Here is a 26,970-nt window from a genome sequence, read left to right on the forward strand (position 1 = left end):
TTTACCCCACTATCCGTTTCCTCCCCTTCTGTCAACACCCCGGTAGCGGGGTTAACTCCATTATGCTTTTTTATTATTACTGATTTGTTTTTGCGTAACAATGCGGCCTCTCACTTAGCCTTTTGGCTGTCCGAGATCGACCCAACTTTCCAGTATTTAGTAATTCTAGCAAGGTATGTTGTGTGTGCAAAATGGTCTGTCCCATCATCACTACTGGTTTGCTTACTTTCACCACCCAAGTTGCACAGTCCAGGGCGGCCACACATCGGGGCATCCCATTAACCACTGGGTCTTTTTGGTCAAGTAGTAGGCTATAATTCTCTGTCGGCCCCCATGTTCCTGCATTACCATGGCGGAATAGCTTCCATCATCCTGATCATAATATAGGTGGAAAGGTTTATTGGGATCTGGCAATCCTAGGGCGGGGGCCGACATCAGGGCTCTTTTTAATTCTCCATATGTCTTTTCCTGTTCCGGTCTCCAAACTATCTTCTGTAGGGATCCCCCGGTTCCTTTAATTAATTTCTGTATGTGTTCCGCTATTGTTGTGTATTGAGGTATAAAATTCCGACTATAATTAAAGATTCCTAACACCTTCCTTACTCCCCTGGTTTACAATGTTCAGGTAACATCCTGTTACCCACTCATCTTGTGGCTTCAAGATAAATGCTCCTGGCACTCGGATGTCACCCCCTAGGGGCTGTTTTATGTAGTTTTTGTATCCTTATTAGCTCATAGGGGGTTAATCCTGTCATTTGATTTGGTGTGGCGCGTAACCTCATTGGTATCGTGGGTAGTAATTCTGACCAGGATTGTCTGGTTTCCTGTATTCAAAAACAAGTGATAGTTTATAAACTATCTTAACATTCAAGTTCTCGCAAATCATTTCCAAGGTTACTTCCATATCTTACCTCGTCTCCCCAAAACGGCTTTTCTGTCTCTCATCAGAGAAAATGACATTTTTAGATTGTTTCCAAACTTTTTAGTTTTTTTTCCTACACTGTTTAGTATTATTTCTTTTAAAAAAGTTTTCCAAACCCAAGATTTTCCAATACAACCAAAATGTTTATCAAGGAGAATCACCTGAAATATCTCAAAATCCCAATTCAAATATTGTACTGCCAATCTTTTATTTAAAACTCTTTTTACTGAGCTAGAAGCTTTCACGTCATTTAGCATAAGATTTTACACAAAGGAAAACGGGGGTTGGGGGGGGGGGGGCAGCCTTCCCCCAGTCCGTAACCTCGAGAGACCCATGCAGGCTTTTTTAAAGGCATTACAATTTCCCTTCTCCTTTCTTTATCTCATTCTTAGACTAAATGTATTGTCTTTTAACCCAATGTAATCAATGTGTTTTCTTTTGACAACTAAGTGAGCGGGTCGGAAATTTTTTAAAAAAAAACGAGACCACGCATCTTTTTTTACTGTAATCCAATTAGAACGTCGAAGAGCTGAAGCTTCTGTGTGGGTTCTATTTTCTTTTATATAATATATATATCTTTTGTTAAACAAACCCTTTGTGTATTTCATTGCTTCGTAAATCATAATCAAAATAAATCCGCACCTGCGTTTCTAAATTAAAATGTAATTCACTTCTAGGTAAACAATGAATATAAAAGTTCCCACATCCATGATAAAAGGGTTAATAAGCTAGCTTCTGCACAGAAGTGGGTGGAGCTTAAACAAACATAACAGACACTTTATTTTAAAGACAGACATTCACACCAACTTTCATTCAACAAAACTTATTTTCTTTTTTTTTTAGTTAGTTTTTTGAGCAACTTATTTTCTGGTTTCCTTGTTTTTCTTCATCAGTCTCTGTCCCAACCGTCCAGTGGGCGTCATTCTCAAACTATTCACTTCTACTCTTAACCTCCGTAATTGTAGGCACTGACTTATTACCATTAATCCTGCTTTGGCTGTTTTCTTATTTTTTTCTGTTTCTCTCTACACCTATCTCAGCGGTTGTGTGACAACTTTCCCTGCAAAGATGACAATACAAATTTTTAACAGAGGGTCCTTCTGCTCTTGTGGCATGCACAGATAGTCATCAAAGCACTTGATCGGCTCCGCTGGGCAGGCCACACTGTTCGCATGCTAGACACGAGATTCCCAAAGCAAGCGCTCTACTCGGAACTCCTTCACGGCAAACAAGCCAAAGGTGGGCAGAGGAAACGTTTCAAGGACACCCTCAAAGCCTCCCTGATAAAATGCAACATCCCCACTGCCACCTGGGAGTCCCTGGTCAAAGACCGCCCTAACTGGAGGAAGTGCATCCGGGAGGGCGCCGAGCACCTCGAGTCTCATTGCTGAGAGCACGCAGAAATCAAGCACAGGCAGTGGAAAGAGCGTGCGGCAATCCTGTCCCACCCACCCCTTCCCTTAACGACCATCTGCACCACCTGTGACAGGGACTGTGGTTCTCGTATTGGACTGTTCAGCCACCTAAGGACTCATGTTTAGAGTGGAAGCAAGTCTTCCTCGATTCCGAGGGACTGCCTATGATGACGATGATATACCATATTGTGTGCATTTAATATAGTGCTCCATTTAATGGCCCTGGTTGTTCTATGTGCTTCATCAGGAAAACATCGAAGTATAGAAACATCTTTTAAGATGTCAAAAAGCAATCTTTATAATGTGTGACAATTATTCATGGCAAATAAGTTGCAACACCATGCCTAACGATACCAACATGTGTCACATTTACAATTTAAGTAATTGGAGTGCATAAATAAAAATATTACTTGCTCTGACAACCCTGCAATGGTCATTCCACCTCGTCCTGCACTGGACATGGTCCCTCTGGATAGAGTCCACTGAGGAAACCTGCTCAGCCACACTTTTCCACACATGCACCATAGCAGATGGGTATAGTTTTCCATGACCCTTCCTCGAGATCTCCCCTCATCTGCCTTCTACAGCAGTGATTAATGCCTCATAAGCATCTTGAGTGAATTTCCTGGCCCTCTTCCTTGCTGAATCACCCGGCATTTTTGATTTTTGATTAACTGTTTCTGAGTTGTGCTGGTCTGCAGATCTTTAAATCCCCTCTCAAAAATGGCTGATTCGGCCCTGGGTGTACTGCACTTGTGCAGGCACACCTTGCACGTGACCTGGATGATGCCAGAAGGATCGGATGAAAAAAAACACGAGGAATTTTGTTTTTGCACATATGCAGAACGAGAAATTGAGTTTCAACGCGCACTTTTACCTCTATAGCAATCGGCAAAAAGGGGTTGGCCAATTTTGTGGTATTATTTTTTGATGTTATTTGTGCGATAACAAAACGTTATATGCGATTAGCACCAAAAGAACCATACTCATGCTATTTGGCCAACTTCTAGACCTATAGGCTTTAAACCAATGTGGTTTTATTTTTATAAGACAGATGAATAAATAATAAACGCATCTCTCTACTCTCCCCGATTCAATTCACTTTCACTTTCTCTCCAAACATAGACTTTGAAATATAGACACACTTCTTGTGCAATAGAACAGGTTACCTTTTGAAATTTAGCTCAGGTACTGCCAAATCAAAAGTGATCATAACAGTCATGTTACATTGATATGGATTTAAAGCTTTTAGGATTCTGGGATGAATGCAAATGCAACAAGTGATGTGCGTACATGGTCACATTTAGTGCCAGTAAATTCGCCATAGTCTGTTCTTGGTGATCTGTTTTTTCTGCTAGGTCAGGCATACATTTTTCTTCAATTGCTTTGGGTTATCTTTCATACATTGTGCAAGATTCAATTTGCTTTTCCCAGACCATAATGGGAATTCAACAGCCCCTCAGGTTGGCTTTCAGAATAATCTTGAAGCACTTTCATTAGTCACCCTTAATCACAATTTTCCTGATAATAAAATTCAAAGATAATAAACATTTAAACAGTCTGTTGTGTTGTTGCTTCTTTTCTCCATTTTTTGGAATAAATCTATCTGTTTTAAATTGAAAGTAATACTTGTCTGTTAGCTTATTTTGTACAACATAAAGCAATATCTTATTTTTATCTTGTGTTAAAACAATCACAGCATGTTAACTTCCTAAATATATACACATCACTGTTGTTCAAGACTCTATTTAGTTGGAATCTGATTATCCAAATTACCATTTAGATGTTCACAAAAATATTGTTATTATTTCCTATAGTTATTGTCCAAGCCTAAATTCAGCGGAGTAGAAAAAATCAAAACTATTGGGAGCACGTATATGGCAGCAACTGGGTTAAGTGCTGCCACAGTTCAGGAGTACAGCCAAGTAAGTCATATTCTTTTCCCTTTCAGTAAAATTAGTTTCTAATGGCAAGTTTTCAGTGCATATCACTGTTCAGTTTCAGATTTACAAGGGGCATTCCCATAATTTTAGAAACAAACCTGCACAAAATATTTTGCTATTTTAAGATTTTATACTTTGGCGAGTGGCAACAAAGGGGAGGGTGCAGTGTAGCAGCATTGTGGAGAGTGGGATTGTTGCCACTGGAAACGTATTAAAATCAGAGAGGCACATTTCCTGTGATCCAAGCAGGCACCCCATTAAGATGCGTGGTCACTGTCATCGACTATTTTCTCTGGATCTGCTGCTTCCTACTCTCTAAACTGTCAGTTCTGGGGCTATAGATGAGAAACCATTTTGTTGCTGAGGTGGTGCTGGGAGCTCATAATTGGGTCTTGGGAAGCTAAAGGTGGTATAAATTTACTTTCACCCATGTGAGGGTTTATGGGTACTCAATGCACAATTATGATCTATGTAAAGATTCCCGTTCTCTCTGGAACATAGACCATTAGAAACAGGAGAAGGCCATTCAGCCCTTCCATCCTGCTCTGCTAATCAATTAGATTATGTTTGATCTGTACCTGGACTCCATTTTCCCACCTTTGCTCCATATCTCTTGGTACCCTTGCCTAACAAAAATCTATCTATCAGTCTTGAAAGTTCTCATTATCCTAGTATCCACAGTCTTTTGGGGAGAGAGTTTCAGATTTCTACTACCCTTTGTGTGACAAAGTGCTTTCTGATTTTGTTTCTGAATGGCCTGTAATTTTAAAAGTTATGCCCCCTTGTTCTTGATTTCCCCTACTACAAGAAATAGATTCTCCATATCTACCTTATCAAATCCTTTCAACATGTTAAACAGCTCTATCAGATGACCCCCTCAATCTTCTATACACAAGAGAATATTGACAGGTTTGTGCAACCTGTCCCCATAATTTAACCAAGACCCGGTATCATTCTGGTGAATCTGCGCTGCACCCGCGACAAGGCCAATTTATCCTTCCTACGTTGCGGTGTTCAAAACTGCATGCTGTACTCCAGATGGGGTCTGACCAAGGCTCTATACAACTGAAGCATAACTTCCTCCCCTTTCTATACTAGCCCCCTTGATATATAGACCAACATTTCATTAGCCTTTTTGTACCTTTTAATGATTTGTCTACTTGCACTCCAAGGGCTAGATTTTACAATTTTGTGCTTATCACCCAAAAATGGGTGTTATTTCCGGCGTGGGCGGCAAAAATGGGTTTTCAAATCGCCGGCTTCTCGCCCATTCTCAAAGCATCTAGTCTCCATTTTTGAAATTGGGTGTTACCGCGAGCGATATGAAATGGGCGGTAGCGTTAAATCTCGCTGACCTTCTGCCGTAAAGTGTCGCGTCCTTCGCAATGGCATGGCAACACTCGATTCCCGTGATTCAGAAGGTCAAGGGTCATCATGACATGCGCAGAAGAGGAGACAGAGAGAGAGGGAGCTGAGAGGGACTGAAGGCATGTGTGGGTGTGGTGTGGCTGCTTTGGGAGAAAGGAGGGAGACTTTAGAGCTTCACAACAAATAGGGAAACAAAAATTAGCTGTTACCAGCCACATATTTATCCGAATTTGGCCTATAATGAAGGGAGAGGAGGAGGCATCACAGCACGCTGTGGAGACTGACGCTGGAGAGAGCAGTGAGGTGGGAGAGGAACACATTGGAGGGCGCAAAAGAGCAAGGAGGTTCTTGGACGAGGCAAATGCCTCCCTCTTGAAGGAGGTCGAGTTACGCTGGGACAATTTGACACAGGGAGGGCGTGGGAAGCCCACCCCAAAGGCCTACCAGAAGATATGGACCGAGATAGCAGAGGTGGTCTCGTCGGCAACCAACGAGGTGCATGAGGGCAACCAATGCTCTTGTGGGATCCGCAAGAGTAAGTATTACATTTATTTACATGTACGTATGTATTTATATGATTTGATTTGTAAGAATCATGAGTGACTATCAGCAGATGTCAGGTCTACCACTTTTACCGGGAATGTTTTACTCAAAGCCTGCAGTCATGGTGCACGTCTTTAGGTAAAGAATGATAATTATTATAATAAGCATGATTACATCTGTCGGTTATGTGTTGTATTCGTCTCTGTGACAGTACCTAGCGATGATATCATGCAATGATCTTATGCCATGTCGTCCTGTCACCTTTTACAGAAGAAGCTATCGATGATGAGGTCCATGCAGAGGCGAACGGGTGGGGGGCCACCAGTCCCCAGCGACATCACTGAGATGGAGGAGCGGGTGCTCGCACTCGTGGGGAAGCACCCCCGGACAGCCACGGAAGCATCTACAGACCCTGAAGTGATGCCACGTGAGTAAAACTTACACCATTGCGTGACGTAAATTCAATAGATGCCACACCCACTCACATCTAAACAATAATATATGATATATGATTTCTAAAATTGTCCTAGAAATAATGCTGGCCTAATGTTAATCATTGCAATGCAAATGTATTGATGGTCATGAAATGTGATGTCTGTGATGATTTTGAGAGCGGTGGTGCTTTTGTCGTGCATATGCTGTGTGTAGCGCTGGACTCACCTTGTGACCCTAGCACCCCCTTCTCCTCTAATAACCTCATTTGTGTTTTTCAGCTCAGCCAGCTGCACATCCCCAAGCAAGGCCACAGAGGCCAGAAGGTGGGGACGCGAGGCCCGACTCTCCGGATGATCCTACATCTGGTGCTGAGGAGTTCCGATTCCCGCCCGTCAATCCACTGGATCTGTTCTCCACGGATGAGAGCGCCGACTTCGAGGAACCTGCATCGCCACATCCAAGAAGCTATTCCACTCTAAGACCATCTAGTGGTCCTCCGGTCATTCCCGCCTCCACTCTGGAGGTACCAGCCCCAAGCACCTCGCCACAGGGCACCCGATTTGTCCCCAGGACGGTGCCAACCCCGCGGAGGCCTCATGGATGCGACAGGTGTGGTCTACGAGCGCCACATGAGAGTGGAGAAATGGTACAGTTGTCCAAGAGGACTGTAGACATTGGTGACCAGCTCATTGAAGCATCGGGGGCATATCCTGACAGCTGGCCACCATGACCGAGTACATTCTGCGGATGGCGGAGGCCCTGGATGCTATAGCCAGGAACACTGCTGGCACAGGCCTCCCAGTGGTCCCAGAGTGCAGCACTCCACCCCTAGGTTCTGCAACACCACTGAGAATGACAGATGAGAGCAAGGACCAAGATCCTGCTTCTGCATCAGAGAATGTTGCCCCCTCGGCACCCCCCATTCCTGTACCCGTGCAACTACTGCCTCTGCCTTCATCCACCCCAATGAGGCACCGCCTGAGGAGCTCCTCGGCCAGGTGCAATGGAACAAGGAGGGAAAGGGGTAGAGGTGGGGAGAAGAAGGAGAGTGGGGGAAGGAAATTAGGTGAATGTCTGCAGGTGATGGCTGTGTTATATCTCCATCTGGGTGTATGCAATTTGTTGTAATGTATGGGGGAGGGGACCACCCTCCTGCTTTGCCTTTGTATTCTGTGTTGCTGGACATGTTGAACATTTGATTGATGTCAATGGTGGAAAAAGTGGGGTGTGGGTGGGGGTTGGGTGATAGTGCCTGTGATACTTATGTTTTCAGACCAATGTTGGTATAAAAAATTTTTGGTTGAACATAACCTTGTTGCGCATTATCTCTGGACCGTTACACACTGGCGATTCCTCAACATAAAAGGATTAAATAAAATGTAACTTCAATCAACATAAGCTTTAACTGGCACCAAGTTGATGGGCACCATTGATGTCTGAGCTGCACACACACAGCAGTGTGTCAGCGTTGTCACTCACAGCAACATTCTTTCTGACAAATCGTTCAGATATCAGCTCCTCAGGTAAGAGTCTTGCAGCTATGTAGCCACCACGGGCTTTTTCCTGTGGTCTGGAGGGGGTCATGGGCATGGTTGCATAGCCAGCCTGATTGTCTGGCCCTAGGTTAGCATACAGCCCCTCGTTGTCCTCTTCCTCTCTCTCCTGAGGTGGAGCATCAGTCCCTTTTGACAATTCTTGGCCCCTCCTGATAGCCAGATTGTGCAGTATGGAGCACACGACCACGAATTTACCTACTTGCTTAGGATTATATTGTAGCTCCCCTCCTGAGTGGTCCAGACATCTGAAGCGCTACTTACGTACAGTTATTGTTTTCTGAACCACACTGTGTGTGTCTCTGTGGCTCCGGTTGTATCGCTTCTCGGCCTCGGTGTGGGTGTCACGCAGGGGGGTCATCAGCCAGGTGGCTAGGCCATATCGATTATCACCAAGCATCCAGCATTGTCCTTGTGGCTGACTCTTAAATATGTCAGAGAAAACACTCTCACGCAGGATGTGAGCCTCATCGAAGGTGCCCGGACATTTGGCATTCACTGCCATTATGATCTAGTTGTGGTCGACAACTAGTTGGACTTTCAGGGAGTGAAATCCTTTCTGTTATGAAAATGCTCCGGGTCCAGAAAAGGTGGCCACATGGCGATGTGAGTGCACTGTATTGCTCCCTGCACCCTGGGGAACTTAGCAATGTGGTAGAATGCTCCAGCCCTGTCAGTCTGAGCCTCCGTGGTCATGGGGAAGGTGATAAAGTCCATCATTCTCACGTACAGGGCCTCCGTGACCTGTCTAATGCAACGATGGGTTGCATGGTGAGACAGAGGGCAAATCTCGACCATGGAGGCCCGAAAGGAACCGGACATGTAGAAAGACAGTGCCGCAGTGACCTTGACCTCGGCCAACACTGAAGTCCTGATGGCAGGCTGCATATGTGGCCTGATGAGCTTGCATATTTCATTGATCACCACCTTGTGGAAGCGCAGTCTTCGAAGGCAGATGTGATCGGAGACTTCGAGGTAAGACCACTTTTCCCTGTACGTGCGGGGTGTGTATGGTCTGGTCCTCCTCCTCATTCTTGCACGTCTTAAATTGGGGACATAATGATGTGCATCACACATTGAGCCATCTGCACTCTGCAGCATCTGCATATTAATCGATGTAGGCTGAGAAATGGCCGTTGCAATGAAAGTATAATAGCGATTGATCAGAAGCAATAATTTCCTCACTAAAATCATCATCCGCATCATCATCATCATCATAGGCAGTCCCTCGGAATCGAGGAAGACTTGCTTCCACTACTAAAGTGAATTCTTTGGTGGCTGAGCAGTCCAACACGAGAGCCACAGACCCTGTCACAGGTGGCACAGATATTTTTCGGGGGAAGGGGGAGGTGGCACTGAGGTGGCATTTACCACACGCTCCTTCCGCTGCCTGTGCCTGACCTCTTCACGCTCGCAGCGTTGAGATTCGAAGAGCTCAACGCCCTCCCGGATGCACTCTCTTCACCTAGGTCACCCAGGTGTCTGTGGTGATGTTGCACTTCACCAGGGAGGCTTTGAGGGTGTCCTTGTAACATTTCCACTGCCCACCTTTGGCTCATTTGCTATGAAGGAGCTCTGTGTAGAGCAATTGCTTAGGGAGTCTCGTGTCTGGCATGCGAACTAAGTGGCCTGCCCAGCGAAGCTGATCGAGTGTGGTTAGTGCTTCAGTGCTGGGGATGTTAGCCTGGGCGAGGACACTGATACAGGAAATACACCTAGAGTAAACCCCCAATATATGTCGGTTGAGATGGTCACTTCACTTGAGAAGAACTCCAGAGTCAATGCAAACTCCCCCGAAGTTGAAGCAGCCTTTTGAATGAAGCGACTTGCGATTTTAAAAGTGGCAGCCATACTGCTGGCTTTAGTTCAGAACAGTTCCACTTTTTGTGCGCATTTTTTTGGGCGAGCGATGTTGTGGGCGATATGTGTGTGAGGTGGTGAAACTGACGCTGGGCGATCTGCTGGGCATTAGTCTTGGTAAATATGCTCTTCACGACAAAAAAAGTGGGCGGGTGTTAATATTGAATCTCGGTGTTAAATCACTGCGGAAATTAATGCTGGACGATATTATGGGCGTTGATTTCACCCATTCTGATGATTCCACTCCAAAAAAGTGGGTAGGTGGTATTTTTTTCCCAGCGTTAAGCACAAGGGGAAAGTAACGTTCGGCGCTAAGTTTTCTGAAAAATGCCCGTCAGTTTTCATTTTGTGGCTAAATGGGCAATATATGGGCATTATACATCATTTCAGCGGTAAAATAGATGTTAAGTGGGCGTTAAGCATGCAAAAAACATGGAAAATTTAGCCCCAAATCTTTTTGATCCTATGCAGTTCCTCATTTCTCACCATTTAGAAAATAATCTGACGTATCTTTCTTAGGTCCAAGGTTGATAACCTCACACTTGCCCACGTTGAATTTTATTTGCCATAATTTTGCCCACTCGTTGAATCTCTCTCTGTCCCTTTGCAACTTCCTTCTCCCATCTTCGTATACAGGTACAGCAAGTGATCAGGAAGGCCAATGGAATCTTGGCCTTTATTGCAAAGGGGATGGAGTATAAAAGCAGGAAAGTCTTGCTACAGTTGTACAGGGTATTGGTGAGGCCACACCTGGAATACTGCGTGTAGTTTTGGTTTCCATATTTACGAAAGGATATACTTGCTTTGGAGGCAGTTCAGAGAAGGTTCACCAGGTTGATTCCAGAGATGAGAGGGTTGACTTATGAGGAAAGGTTGAGTAGGTTGGGCCTCTACTCATTGGAGTTCAGAAGAATGAGAGATTATCTTATTGAAATGTATAAGATTATGAGGGGGCTTGACAAGGTGGATGCAGAGAGGATGTTTCCACTGATAGAGGAGACTAGAACTAGAGGGCATGGTCTTAGAATAAGGGGCCGCCCATTTAAAACTGAGAAGAGGAGAAATTTCTTCTCTTAGAGGGTTGTGGAACTATGGAATTCGCTGCCTCAGAGAGCTGTGGAAGCTGGGACATTGAATAAATTTAAGACAGAAATAGACAGTTTCTTAAATGATAAGGGAATAGAGAGCGGGCAGGGAAGTGGACCTGAGTCCATGATCAGATCAGCCATGATCGTATTACATGGCAGAGCAGGCTTGAGGGGCTGTATGACCTACTCCTGCTCCTATTTCTTATATTCTTATGTTCTTATCTGCACTATTTACAGTCCCTCCTAAATATGGGTAATGTAAAGACAGTCTATGGGCTTAGAATTAGAGAATGCCTATAAAAAAAATTGATTTGGGGATATTCAGATAAATGGGAAAACAAGACCACAGAACTACTCTATCAGAGTATTTGCCAAATGTATAAATTACACTTATGCAGAGCCCTAACTTGCAGTTAACCTAAAATGTTCCAGGTAATAAAACAATCTGTGTGAACAATTGATCGCCATAGCTGTAATTCTCCTAATCCTCAGTTTCCACTTTAATGTAAAATATATATCACATACACATTTTCTGTATAATAGAAAATGATGCAAATGTTCAGAATCACAGTGATGCTTAAAATGATAAAATGCAGTTGCATATGTATCCAGTAGAGGGTATAGCCCAGGGAGTTAATGCTGTTATTTATGAGGTAAGCACGTGGTTGATTGATAAAAGATCAATGAGTTAGAACATGATGCTGTTGAAAAGAGAGATAGGGATATAAAAGGAGCGAACTGTTCAGTTTCATTCAGAGCTCAGTCCCACACATACACTATCATTTTGATTTTAATTTTACTGCAAAAGCTATATCATAGTCCTGAAATAGTTTACTTTTAAAGCATTTTAAACTATCTGAACTTTTTCCCAGACAGAGTGAAGTATCATTAGCAAGACATGGTTTTATTTTAAATTTATAGCCAAGCTTCCATTAAACCAGAACAGATTATAATGCTCTGTTTTGGTTATTAAACATATTGCTATGGTTACGCTGAAATTGATATACCTGTGCCCATTTTGCAAAATGAGTGAATGCTTTAGGATCTAAACTTCTCAGAGTGAAGGAGCTTTATTAGGATCTGTAGAAGAGGAATAATTTGGTAATTGCAGCAGCAATTTGAATTGCTGATTAGAATTCTAACTGTGAAATGTGATTGCTCTGTGTTAATGACAGCAACCAATTAAAATGAGTTGCTGCAGTTTCATAGAATGCAAATAATATGAAGAGTTTTATTCAGTCTCTTCGTTGTTTAGTGTATCACAAAGGTATTGCCAATTATGCAATCTGATAACTTTCCCTGTAGTGAACTCTTCATTGCTAAACACTACTTAACATTTTGCTTTCCAAAAGCGTGTCTTTATAGCATCTACTGTGAATACAGACTATTTTAACTAAAATGGCTGTTTTTAGACAAGTGTTTGCCTCCTGTTTATCTTCCATGTGAATTATATCAAAATGAATTAGGCTGTGTTGTTTAGCTGTGACAATGTTATATACATAATTGCCAACCTAGAAAAGTAGCAAAAGCTGATCAATAGCTTCAAAAAAGTAGACTAATTGTTTCAAAAATCAAATCTGACTTTGTTTATGGTAAGTGAAAACAAGTATTTATACTGAGAATGCAGTAGGACATGAGCTTGTAACATAAGCTATTGGTATACCCAACATTCCTTCACTCATATTGGAGGGAACAAATAAGTGCTTGAAAATCTGGAGACATACAGATGTTGAAGGTACAAAATTAATTTTTTGGGGAGTGGGGCCTGAGGTTATGTCACCTACCTCCCTCCCCAACTCAGAACATTTTGTAGCCAGAGCATCTCCATCAATGGCTTCTCTTCCTGCCTTTACACCATTATCTCTGAAGTTCTCCAAGGATCTATCTTGCCCCCTCCTCATACTCATTTACATGTAACCCCTTGGCGACATCATCCACACACATGGTGCCATCTTCCACAAGTACGCCGACGACACCAAACATCCACCCTCCATAAACATCAGCTCATCCAAAATTCGGCTGCCTGTATCCTATCCCCTATCAAGTCCTGCTGTCCTCCCCAACATTCCAACATTAGCTTTTGGTCTTCCAATATCTCAAATTTAAAATTCTCATCTTAGTGTTTAAACCCCTTCATGACCTTCCTTCCCCTATTTCTGAAACCTCATCCAGCCTTACAACCCCTTCTGAACTCTGTGTTACTCTGTCTTGGAACTCTTAAGCACCGCTCCCTTACTCCACCATTGCTGACTGCATTCAGCCTCCAAGGCCCCATGCTCTTGAATTCCCTCCCTAAACCCTTACAGCTCTTCACTATCCTCTCCTCATTCAAGATCCTCTTTAATATACACATCTTTGACCAAGCTTTTGGTCACCTTTCCTAATTATACCTTCTTTAGCTCAGCATCCAATTTATGAGTACACCTGTAAAATGTCTTGGGACATTTTTCTACGTTAAAGGGGTGCCAGTTGTTGTTTTCAGTACTTAATTTTGTGCATTTTAAGTATTTTGGAACCTATAATGCGAAAGTGCATTGCATTTATTCACCGAAAAAGGATGGACTCAATTTTATTGAAAAGTATATTGTATTTGTTTTTGGTAATTCATTCTTCTTCTTTATGTTTAAAAGCTTTTCTCAACAGCAGAAGACAATCTATATACTGAGAGAGAAAAGTTTTTAATTCTTTTTTTTTCTAAAAATAGCATCACTGCAAATAGGGGACTCAAATGTGTCCTTATTGATCATAGGATCATTTGAAGCAATAAATTTAGAATTATACACATTTCCAAATGTTGCCCCTCCATTTATACTTCACAACTGATAGATTTTGAATCTAATAAAAGGAGAAATGCAATGTCATTGGGGTTCCTCCAAAACCTACCTCAATAGTCACTATTCCTGTTTCATGGGGCACTCATGCCCTCAAACCAGACCCCCACTTTACTGAGACACTCTGAACCAAATACACTATCCCCCTTTCCAACTCTTCCAGTTCATACTGGAAATCCTCTCCCCATCCTCCCCTCGGTTCAAACTGGTGCTCAACCGCCAGTCCCCGCTTTCCTGGTGGAACCCAGCACTCTGCTTTCTCCCCCAATTCAAACTTGTGTTCTTCCCATCCTCCCCAGAACTCCCTCCCCTCTCTCCACTCTCACACTGCCTCCAGCTTCTTTCCTCATGTCACTGAATCCCTGACCCTGAAAGCTGATATCTCAAGTTTTCCTCTCCCCAAGCAGGAAACTTGCCCACCCAACACTTGACAACCACACTATCCTATTTCTCTGCCTTCCCGCTCATGTAGAACCAACCCCAGGTAACTTGGAGACAGTGGCACAAAGACCACTGAAGGTCCTAATGGACTGAGAGGGCCTGGTAGTGGACACCTGTCCCTCTTTTCTGTCCCATGCCTTGGGACAATTGTTCATTCAGAACCTTTTGTAAAAATTGCTTTAAATGTCTTTGGGGTGATTCTGCCCCTTTCAGTGCTGGCTCCTTCTTCTTCTGGCCCAAATTTTGATGCACAGTGGTGATGGTGGAGATCTCACCAGGACTTTTAATCAGACCTGACTCAGGAAAATCAGTTGCATTCAATGCATGGTTAGGACAGTGGTAGAAGTCCAGATCCAACCCACCTCCTACTGTGAAAATAGAAAAATCCAGCCAACTCTCTCCTCCACAAACTCACCCAGCTCATGTTTTTTGCTTTACTCTCCTCAATTCAACCGCCTCTCACCTCATTTCAATCTGCCACACTTTTCCTTTCTCCTCAATTGAGCCTGGCACACATGCCTCCACCATTGAACCTGCACTGTTCTTTCCTTCTAATTTAGTTCAAATGGTACTCATCTTCCACTCTGCCCTTTAACCTGGCTCGGAAAGAGCAGTGCTGTCAGGACAGAGGTTTGGTCTACATTGATGTTTGTTTTGACACGGATGAGGCTCCCAAACTGCTGACTATATAAAGAGGATACTTAATTGTGAACTGCCAAGCAGCTTGAAATCCAAAATTATATTAAGGTTAATAACTTTTTCCTCACAAGAATTGACTGCTTTCCAAGATAAGATTAATCTGTTTGCATAAGTGCATGGTTTATTTTTCCTCCCTCCGTGCAATATCCATAACACTCATTATTCTGCCAGTATCAGGCATTTAACAATGCAAAATTTGAGACAATATTCATCCCAATAGGACCCTAATTACAATTATGGTAAAAAATAAGCGTAGCAGGTGCTATGCATGCTAGTCCCAGTTGTACTGGGTGTTGAACGCCCACATTTCAAGATTCCCCATGTGTGAGTTTAAATGCACGAGCAAAGTATTCTGGACAGAATATAATGTGAATTAACATAAATCAGCAGCCATTCACAACCCATCAGATAAAGTGGTGATTCTACACTTGGCAGTAACATTATCAGGGAAGCTCAGCAGCTGATGCTACATAAAACAGAAAAACTGCAAACATAATGTGCAAGATTAAGCAGGCAAAACAAGTAAATTAACACCATTGTATTATTTTGTTCCGTGAACTGTTAGTCACCTCATCAATGCATCAACAACATAAAACCAGAAACATTTGTTTCATAATAAAAAGCTTGAACTTAATTTTTGAGATTCTACATCACAAGTGGAAAATTATAGCAAATATCTTTGGAGAAGGGCATGATTTAAAATACGCAAATTTGGGCATGACATCTGTAAAGTCCTGTCCCCTCTGTACAGATTCACACAAGGCATGTCGTGAAGTCAAGGTCACTCTGGACCTGCACCTTTATTTCACAGCTCTGGAATGCTGCACTTGCCTGAGACCTGTCCTTATATACCTGTCTCTTGCAAGTGCACCCCTGGTGGTAAGGTATGCTGGTGGTTACAGGTCATATCTTATTACAGTCATGTATAGTATGTTAGGATACAGTTATCTATAATAATGTAAGATACATGACAACATCTAAGATAATCAATGTCCTTTGGTAGATTATTTAATATATATTATCACTCAATATGTTCATTGTGCAGGCTGTATGGCACTTACTGATTAGTGAATGTTGACCTACATTTTTCTTTAAAAATTCATGTTACTTTATAGCATTTTCTGCATTTTTAGCTTACATCCATAGATTTATTTTGCTCAGTTTTATAATCAATTTCTAAATGCTTTCCAATATGTCTTTAATTTGTGAACTGTCAGTTGACTAGTTACAATGGGCCCAGGTTTCCACAAGAAAAAAAACGGGCGCCCCTCCGAGCTGGGCGCCCGTTTTTCGCGCCTAAAACGGCGCCTAAAAAAATCCTCGGTAGTCTGCACCTACTTACAGGTCCTCTGGCCCATGGCGCAGTCAGCACGAACTGTGGGGGGGCGGAGCCAGGTCCCGGCGCTGAAAACAGTGCCGGGACCTCTGCACATGCGCGCTACAGTCGGCACGCAAGTGCAGTAGCTCCAGGCGCCGAACTGTGTGGGAGGGGCCCGAAGCACGCAGCCACTAGCCCTGGCTCAATGGCCTCACTGGGGCTCCTCCCACGGCCAGCTCATGCTCCCCGCCTGACCAGACCCGACACTCGCTCCCCCCCCCCGACGACCCGACACCCGCTCCCCCCCACCCCCCGCCCCGAGACCCGACACCCGCTCCCCCCCACCCCCGACTGACCCGACCCGCGCTCCTGTTCCCCAACCCAACGCCCCCCCCCTCTCTCTCCCTCCCCCCCTCTCTCTCTCCCTCCCCCCTCTCTCTCTCCCTCCCCCCTCCCCTCTCTCTCTCCCTCCCCCCCCTCTCCTCCCTCCCTCCCTCCCCTCTCTCCCTCCCTCCCCCCCCTCCCTCCCTCCCTCCCTCCCCCTCTCTCCCTCCCTCCCTCCCCCTCTCTCCCTCCCTCCCTCTCCCTCTCTCCCTCCCTCCCTCTCTCTCCCTCCCTCCCTCTCTCTCTCCCTCCCACTCAGCGGCACGAACGGTTGCAGAATTCTCCCTGGCTGAAGCACTTTCACACAGGTAGGAAGATGGTTTATTTAATCTTTTCGTGGCTTATAAATGTTTATTCAGGTTGGATTTATTTGTATAATATTTGTAGAAGTATAAATAAGGATTTATTGTCGAATTTAATGAGTTCCCTTCCCCCCCCCCCTCCCCCCCACCTCGCTCTGGACGCCTAATTTGTAACCTGCGCCTGATTTTTTAATGTGTAGAACAGGTTTTTTCAGTTCTACAAAAATCTTCACTGGCTCCATTCTACTTTAGTTTGGAGTACATTTTCACTGTGGAAACTTTCAAATTAGGCGTCAGTGGCCGGACGCCTTTTGAAGAAAAAATTCTGTTCTAAACTAGAACTGTTCTACCTGACTAGAACTGCAGAAAAAAAATGTGGAGAATTGCGATTTCTAAAATAGTCCGTTCTCCACCAGTTGCTCCTAAAAATCAGGCGCGAATCATGTGGAAACTTGGGCCCTAAGTGTTAGTTGTGGCTAAGTAGGTAGCAATCTTGCCTCTGAGTCAGAAGGTTGTGAGTTCAAGTTCCTCTCCAGAGACTTGAGCACAAAATCCAGGCTGAAACTCCAGTGCAGTACTGAGGGAGTGCTACACTGTCAGAGGTGCCGTCTTTCGAAAGAGTTGATAAACCGAGGCCCTGTCTGCACTCTCAGGTTGACGTAAAAGATCCCATGGCACTATTTCAAAGAAGAGCAGGGGTGTTATCCCCAGTGTCCTGGTGAATATTTATCCCTCAATCAACATAATTAAAAAAGAGATTATCTGGTCATTATCACATTGCTGTTTGTGGGAGCTTGCAGTGCTGAATTGGCTGTGCGTTTCCTACATTACAAAAGTGACTACACTTCAAAAGTACTTCATTGGCTGTAAAGTGCTTTGGATGAAAGATGCTATATAAATGAAAGTCTTTCTTTTGTATGCAATTTGATTCAAAGATTCTCTTGATTTGCAGGAGGCAGACAGACAGTATACACACATTGGAACCATGTTAGAGTTTGCCTTTGCACTCATGATAAAACTTGACGTGATCAACAAGCATTCTTTCAATGACTTTAAGCTGCGTATTGGTATGTATGTTTATACTGTCTGCTCTCATGATCTGGTGAAACTGCTAGTACAAAGTACTCCTTTGGTGCTGTTATGCTACAGATATGGTTTGAAACCTATACCTGCTTAGAATGCTGCAGAACTGGTGACACTGAATTATACGTCCAGTTCCATATCCTCATCTAATCAGACATATGAGGCTTTTTACAGGCATGTTTGTCTACACATGCAAGGGGTTCTTCATTCTGGATTTGTAGACTAACGCTGACTCCAGTTGGAAGATGGTTGTGGTTATTGGAGGCCAATCATCTCAGCCCCAGGACTTCATTGCAGAGTTCCTCAGGGCTATGTCTTAGGTCCAACCAATCTTCAGCTGCTTCATCAATGACCTTCCCTCCATCATAAGGTCAGAAGTGAGGATGTTCGCTGATGATTACACAGTGTTCAGTACCATTTGCAACTCCTCAGATAATGAAGCAGTCCGTGCCCGCATGCAGAAAGACCTGGACAACATTCAGGCTTGGGCTGAAAAGTGGCAAGTAATATTCACACAAGTGCCAGGCAATGACTATCTCCAACAAGAGAAAGTCTAGACACCGGTCCCTGACATTTAACAGGATAACCATCGCCAAATCCCTCACGAGCAAAATCCTGGGGGTGACCATTGACCAGAAACTTAACTGGACCAGGCTTATAAATACTACAAGAACAGGTCAGAGGCTGAGTATTCTGCAGCAAGTAACTCAACTCCTGACTCCCCAAATTCTTTCCCCCATCTACAAGGCACAAGTCAGGAATGTGATGGAACACTCTCCATTTGCCTGGATGAGTGCAGCACCAACAACAATCAAGAAGCTCAACACCATCCAGGACAAAACAGCCCACTTGATTGGCATTCCATCCACCACCTTAACCATCCGCTCCCTCCACTACCGGTACACCGTGGCTGCAGTGTGTACCATCTACAAAATGCACTGCAGCAACTCGCCGCTTCTTCGACAACACCTCCCAAACCCGTAACTTCTACCACCTAGAATAGGGGTGAGCAATTATTTGGGCTGGAGGGCCACTTAACCAGTTTAGATGAGCTGTTGAGGGCCGCACACCAATGGTCCCGTTAGCCTGTGCAATCACACAGTCACGCAGCAGTCTGACCGCTCAGCGGCTTTTAAATTAATAGCTGTGTAATTAGTTCAGTAATGAGCACAATTAAATTGCTCACCATTGTCTAACAAGCAGAGGGTGTTAAGTTAGTGAATAAATTTGCTAACAAATTTACAAATTATCAGTTAGTATAAATAAACAATGTTAAATAAATTTGAGATAATTAAAATTCTTATTAGTAAACACAAATCAGTTTTGCATTAATTAGTTAGGTGGTAGTTAATAACCGGTTAACAGGTATCATCCATCAGTCATCCCATCAAGGGCATTAGATAAATGTAGCCAGATTTCGGGATGCTTCAGACACGTTGTGACATGAGAATAATATCTGATGAATCTGATTTGGTATAGTCTGTCACATCTGTGCTGGACCTATGCCTCAATAGCGAGATCAAACACCATGTGGTCTTATACAACTCTCACAACACTTCAGTAGAACAAACAGTCTGCTACCTGATATCCATCCTTCTCGGTAATGAAGTGAGACAGTATCAGATTTCCTTTAGTACCTGACAGATGGTGATAGACAGCCTGGGCTGGAGGGGATAGGCCAGTGCCATCCCAACTACTGCACTCACCGCTCTCCACCGGTTGAGGAACCATGCTGCCGTTGGTAAAAGGCCCTCACCGGGGGGACTGTGGCCCAATCTACGACTCCCGGCTGCCTTCTGTCCACCTCAGCTGCCAAACAATGTATCTTTGCCTCCCATCTCTAAGACGCATTATAGATACCCCTGCTGCCTTGGAAACAATGACCCGCCTCCTTACGTGGCCGAGGTCAGACTAGGGGTCAGGTGTAGCAGACATTCGGCCTCGAAGCCAGGCCTTAGCAGGCCAGATTGAATCCATTGGTGGGCCGGATATTGTGCCCGCCACTGACCTAGAAGGAAAAGGGCAGCAGGCACATGGGAACACCACCATCTGCAAGTTCCCCTCCAAGTTGCACACCATCCTGACTTGGAAATATATCGCCATTCCTTCATCGTCGCTAGGTTGAAATCCTGGAACTCCCTACCTAACAGCACTGTGAGAGTAGCTTCAACTCACGGACTGCAGCAGTTCAAGAAGGCGGCTCACCACCATCTTCTCAAGGGCAATTAGGGATGGGCTTGCCAGCAACACCCACATCCCATGAACAAATAAAAAAGATGTGCCAGTACTTGCAGCACCCAGTTTTAAATAGTACAGAACAGAAAAGCTTCATTAGACGTAAGCAACTAGAACACCGTTGATACTCAAATAAACAAACTATTTATTCAAAAGTCTATTCCTTCATCGACTCATTATTTCAGGTAGAAGTATTAATCCCCTGATATATAGACATGGACTTTCATCTGGAATGGTATTGCCGCTGGAGATGGGTTGGGGGAGGATTTCTCATTTTCCCGAGTTGGGATCAATTATTTATGCTCTGCAGAGGGAGCCCAGCAATGCAACCTAGGAAAATCCAGATAACTGTTAAAGGAGGCAGAATTGTCCTGACGATATTCAAAACAGACCTGTTAGTTGTTGGGGGTCATAAGAGAGAGAGTGGTGGACAAAACAAGTTCTTTCCCTCCCCCTTCCCTGGATGGCACACTCTTTCCTTCACTAAAATCCATAACCTGCCACGCTGGTAGCAATCAAGTTATGGGTTGGCTGCACTGCAGCAATAAAATCCTGCATCCTCACCATCATTTGAATGTAGCAGGACGGCCAAAGGCCAGACAGCCATAATCTCTGGTAATGGCAGGATAGAAAAGTTTCTGTAGCCTGATTTAGGGACCGGGATTCAGATAGGCCTCCCTATGTTCATTTTCCCTGCACTGCCTGAAAACAGGTGGTTTGCCAGAAGAAAATAATGGCCCAGAAATTGTGGTCGGAGGCTTCCCGCAGGAGGATGCCTCCGACTGTAAAGATTTCTACAAAAGTACTTGCTGGTGCCGGAGGTTTGGCGACTTATGGTCCTGGGGCTCTACCAGAAGGCCAGCATAGAGGCCCATGTATCCCAGGATCGTAAGGGCTTCATACAGATCTCTGGAATCACATGGGCCAGCCCAAGCTATCAGAGTATGGGGAATCTCCAATCATACCTATGGCGATTCCGTTTGTACGGAGCTGCCATAAATATGAATGGGAATACCCCCAAAAACACAGAAACACTGAAAATTAATTTAAAAAACCCATTACATATATAAAATTAATTAAAGTGCGATTTAATTAAATATTTATACAAATATTTATTTTTTGAAAAATTTTTAAATATGTTTTAACAGGGTTAAAAATAAACTTACCTTAATGGACAGGGTTTTTAATATATAAATGAGTGATAACATTTTATTTTTCTATTTTTTAAAGCACTTATGCTGGTTACTTACGCTGGTAAAAGCAGGCCATATGCCTGCTTTCACCAGCGTAAGAATTTCAAGGACATTCGTTGGGCAGGAGTTGGGCAAATAACACAACTCTCTGCCCGCGGAGGCCCTTTTCCTTTGGGTGAAGTGGATCTGTCAGATTCCTTGACTGATTGCAAGTTCCGGGTGCACATGCGCAGTGCATGCTTAAAGCCGGAACTTCTGTGGTCTCTACGAACGCATGGACACCTCGTACACGCCCGTAGGGGCCACAAATTCAGGCCCATGGTGTTATGTTGGTAAATGGAGCTATGTCCTGTAATCACTTAACCCACTATAGAATGTTCCTTTTCGATTCAAAATTTCCAATTTTTTTCTCTCTGATAATTCAAATCATAACCCTCTAATCAAAGGATCGGAGTTGCATATGCCTGCTATGTTATAGTCATGGAGCAATTAAAGGGTTGCCATTAGACCTGTCTGCCATGCAGATGTTGTGCCAGAATTTGCAGTGGGTATATATCATACCACCTTTGAAATGGACCGCAAGTTCGGGAAGTACATGCTTAAATCCCGAACTTGCAATCTGTCAAGTTGACAGATCATCCGCACGGCCCTGGAAAACCCAATTGCTGGTGCAGAGTTGGGCTAATTGCCAACCAACTGTCCGGCAATCACGTACGAAAATTTTACAGGGCCTGTTTGCATCAGCGTGAGGGGATATCGCAAAAGATCCAAAGCATCGTTTGACATGTTTTAAAATCATTTTCATCTCAGAAATCGGACTGGTTAATTTTCTGTGTTTGAGGTGTTTGAATTGATACTTAGATCGCCATCCCCAGTCATAACTTTGTTAATTAAACATACACAAGGCATAATCTGCTCCTTTGTTCTTACATGCTGTAAAATTCCAATCTTGTAAAGTAATTTTGATTAAATCTGATTACGGGATTCGATTCTGAAATGATCTAACATCTAATTTTGTTTAATGATTGGAGCACTAGGCCCCCATGATCCCTGGTACTCTTCTGCACACGCTGCTCCCCGGGGATCTGTAGGCCATTACTCTGCCCTCCACTACACCATAGGTACGCTGCTGACTGCAAAATCTGCCCCTTAATATTTTTTGATATGCAATGACCTGTCGCTGCCCTTGCCCTACTTTTATTTTGTAACAATGAGAAAATATTTTTTGTACCATTTTTTGCAACATAATTATTTAATTTTCTGGCAGGTATTAACCACGGTCCTGTTATTGCTGGAGTGATTGGAGCTCAGAAACCACAGTACGACATCTGGGGAAATAGTGTTAATGTGGCCAGCAGGATGGACAGCACAGGAGTCCTAGGCAAGATACAGGTAGCCTCATCCAAATTGATTCTACATTGTTTTTCAGACGCAAGTACCTAATGGATGTACAACCATTCATATGCCACAAATACAGGTTGAATCTCCTTTATTCGGTACCCTCGGGACCTGGCCTGTGCCGTATAAGGGATTTTGCCAGATGACGGGAGGTCAGCCCGAGGTCGGGGAGGGGGCAGGGGGGAGGTCGGTGCACCGGGTAGGCCCGAAGTGTCGGCGGGCCCTCAGCGGACTGCAAAGTGTCGGCGGGCACCAGCGGGCCGAGTGTCAGAGCGGCCCCAAAGTCGGGGTGGAGGTCGGCCGTATTATGCCCATACGCCCCCTGCTGCCGGAATCATGCCGGACGAGGGGTGGTGCCGGAGAAGGGAGTCCCAAATAAGGGAGATCCAACCTGCAGCAGCTATTTCTTATAGCTGTCATTTTTTAAAGAATAATTAGTGTCAAATACTTTCACTCTTAAGTTACAACAGAATCCAGTTATATGTTAGGATCTCAGAATGAAAAAAAGTTTATCTAACCACAATGACCTGCAGGAAGATAGGTTGTAACTTGATTAACTGATAGCTGGTCACCAAAGATTGCTGATTTTCAAAGCTGTTTTATGCAATATTTTTCAAACAGATAAATTTACTGATTTCACACTCTTTGTGGAAAGCTGCACTCGATAGGAGCATAAGTCAAAGAATCAATGCCACAGGATTGTAGCGCTGTATCTGCTCCATGCTTCCTTCATTTGAGTACAGGGGCAGGGAGGTGTTGCTACAGTTGTATAGGGCCTTGGTGAGGCCACACCTGGAGTATTGTGTACAGTTTTGGTCTCCTAACTTGAGGAAGGACGTTCTTGCTATTGAGGGAGTGCAGCGAAGATTCACCAGACTGATTCCCAGGATGGTGGGACTGACCTATCAAGAAAGACTGGATCAACTGGGCTTGTATTCACTGGAGTTCAGAAGAGTGAGAGGGGACCTCATAGAAACGTTTAAAATTCTGACGGGTTTGGACAGGTTGGATGCAGGAAGAATGTTCCCAATGTTGGGGAAGTCCAGAACCAGGGGTCACAGTCTAAGGATAAGGGGTAAGCCATTTAGGACCGAGATGAGGAGAAACTTCTTCACCCAGAGAGTGGTGAACCTGTGGAATTCTCTACCACAGAAAGTAGTTGAGGCCAATTCACTAAATATATTCAAAAGGGAGTTAGATGAAGTCCTTACTACTCGGGGGATCAAGGGGTATGGCGAGAAAGCAGGAAGGGGGTACTGAAGTTTCATGTTCAGCCATGAACTCATTGAATGGCGGTGCAGGCTAGAAGGGCTGAATGGCCTACTCCTGCACCTATTTTCTATGTTTCTATGTTTCTATGGCTCCCTGCAGGGATTAGTAAATCTACCTTTCAGTGTTAACTTATGTTACTTCTGTAAATAAATCATCACATGCAGAATTATCATAAAAATGAGCAAAAGCTTTGTGAATGATTTGTTAATGACATCCTATTTTTATCAGAAATTCGTAAATGTGAGAATTCAACTTGCATTAAAATGAGCAAAAGCTTCTGGCATCCAAAGTCACATTAACTGATAATAACTGAGAATAGTTTCCATTTGCCAGACTACTGGAAAATTCTATCACTAAGCCATCTGAAGTTTCTGTGTTCCCTCATCAACTATATGACATACATCTGCCTTCAGGTTGGCAGTTGAAAGTGTTATGTATGGAGAAAGAGCCAGACAGAACACTGTGAGCTCAAAGTAAAGTGTGACCTTAGTCTTTTATTGCAGGTCTCCAGAGTGCCTCTCCAACTTGTGAAGCCTCCTTAAATACCAGTGCTCCCAAGGAATTATGGGATCCCTTGGGACTCCAGGGGTTGAGCCTTCTGGTGGCTGTACAGAGTAAATACAAGTTTAAATAAATAACAACACTCCCCGCCAAAGTCAATAGTGTATATATTTACGATGTGAGTCGATCTGGGGCCCTTCTTGCCCTGGTTGATCGTCTCGATGTGAAAGCTGGTGTTGTTGAATCATTTGTTGGGCCCTCGCTGGGCTGCTATGCAGTTAGCCTTGCTGGGCTGCCTGGTGTGTTGGGTCCTCGCTGGGCTGCTGGGAATGATGGGTTCTGCTTCGTCGTCAACCATGGTGCCGGTTGCCACTGACGTGTATGTTGGGGGATCAAAAAAGGTAGGGTCCAAGGTGGGTTGCTCAGGATAGTCCGTAATGTTTGATTTGGTCCAAGTGTTTCCGGTGAATGAGTCCACTTGAAAGTTTGGCCCGAAACACCCTGCTCCCCTCTTTGGCCACGACAGTGCCGGGAAGCCACTTGGGACCTTGTCCATAATTCAATACAAATACAGGATCATTGATTTCAATCTCGTGTGACATATTTTCGCTATCATGGTATGCACTTTGTTGAAGCCACCTGCTCTCTACGTGTTCATGTAGATCAGGGTGAACTAACGAGAGCCTTGTCTTAACCGCTCTTTTCATGAGCAGTTCAGCAAGTGGGATCCCAGTGAGCGAGAGAGGTCTCGTGTGGTAGCTAAGCAGAACTCGGGATAGGCGTGTCTGCAGTGAGCCTTTGATTACTCTCTTCAAGCCTTGCTTGATGGTTTGCACTACTCTCTCTGCCTGACCATTGGACGCTGGTTTAAACGGGGCAGATGTGACATGTTTGATCCCGTTACGGGCCATGAATTCTTTGAACTCAGCACTGGTAAAACATGGCCCGTTGTCGCTCACCAGGACATCAGGTAAGCCGTGAGTGGCAAACATGGCCCGCAGGCTTTCAGTAGTGGCAGCGGACATGCTAGCTGACATTATCTCCCATTCAATCCACTTGGAATAAGCGTCTACAAACACAAGGAACATTTTACCCAAGAATGGGCCTGCATAGGCGATGTGTACCCTAGACCACGGTTTGGAGGGCCAAGATCATAACCTTAGCGGCGCCTCCCTGGGTACATTGCTTAACTGCGAGCATGTATTACATCTGTGAATGCAGGACTCTAAGTCTGCATCGATACCGGGCCACCACACGTGGGATCTGGCTATCGCTTTCATCATTAGGATGCCTGGGTGGGTACTGTGGAGGCCATTGATGAAGGTGTCTCTGCCCTTCTTGGGGACCACTACGCGATTGCCCCACAGAAGGCAGTCTGCTTGTATATACATTTCATCTTTGCACCCTGGAACGGCTTTATCTCTTCCTGCATTTGCACTAGGACACTGGACCAGCTCCCGTGAAGCACACAGCTTTTGACTAGAGATAATAAGGGGTCCTTACTTGTCCAGGTTTGGATCTGCCAGGCAGTGACGGGTGATTGCTCACTATCAAATGCTTCCATAATCATGGCTAGATCTGCAGGCTGCACCATTTCCACCCCCGTGATGGGCAATGGCAGCCTACTGAGAGCATCGGCGTAGTTTTCTATGCCTGGCCTATGGAGGATGGCGTAGTTGTATGCGGGCAATGTGAGCGCCCATCTCTGGATGTGGGCCGATGCATTGATATTTATCCCTTTACTCTCGGAAAACAGGGATATAAGTGGCTTATGATCATTTTCCAATTCAAATTTTAGCCCAAACAGGTATTGATGCATTTTCTTTACCCCATAGACACATGCTAACACTTCTTTCTCAATCATGCTGTAGGCTCTCTCAGCCTTAGATAGACGCCTGGATGCATAAGCAACCGGTTGCAGTTTCCTGAAATCATTAGCTTGTTGCAATACACACCCGACGCCATATGACGACGCATCACATGCTAGTACCAAACACTTACATGGATCGTACAGCACAAGCAATTTGTTTGAGCGTCCAACAATGAAGTGGAATGGGCAGTCCAAACTATCAAGCAGAGCTTGAAATGCGTGACGGAAGGCTCCTTGCAGACCCGCTTATCTCGGGTTCTGCTCAGCTACCGGACGTGACCCCACTCGCTCACTGGGGTTCCCCCTGCAGAATTGT

The 26,970-nt window shown here is 44.3% G+C and overlaps 1 protein-coding gene across 1 annotated transcript in view; it reads left to right on the top strand.

Moving 5' to 3' along the window:
• adcy2b (adenylate cyclase 2b (brain)) overlaps positions 1-26,970 on the top strand; it is a 796,633-nt gene that overhangs the window by 749,223 nt on the left and 20,440 nt on the right. The window contains exons 22-24 of the mRNA XM_070879907.1: positions 4,155-4,262; positions 18,055-18,169; positions 22,881-23,005. Coding sequence (XP_070736008.1) covers positions 4,155-4,262; positions 18,055-18,169; positions 22,881-23,005 — 348 coding nt within the window. The remainder of the gene's footprint in view (positions 1-4,154; positions 4,263-18,054; positions 18,170-22,880; positions 23,006-26,970) is intronic.

This window comes from Pristiophorus japonicus, chromosome 5, assembly GCF_044704955.1.
Source record: "Pristiophorus japonicus isolate sPriJap1 chromosome 5, sPriJap1.hap1, whole genome shotgun sequence".
In the NCBI taxonomy this organism is placed as follows: Eukaryota; Metazoa; Chordata; class Chondrichthyes; family Pristiophoridae; genus Pristiophorus; species Pristiophorus japonicus.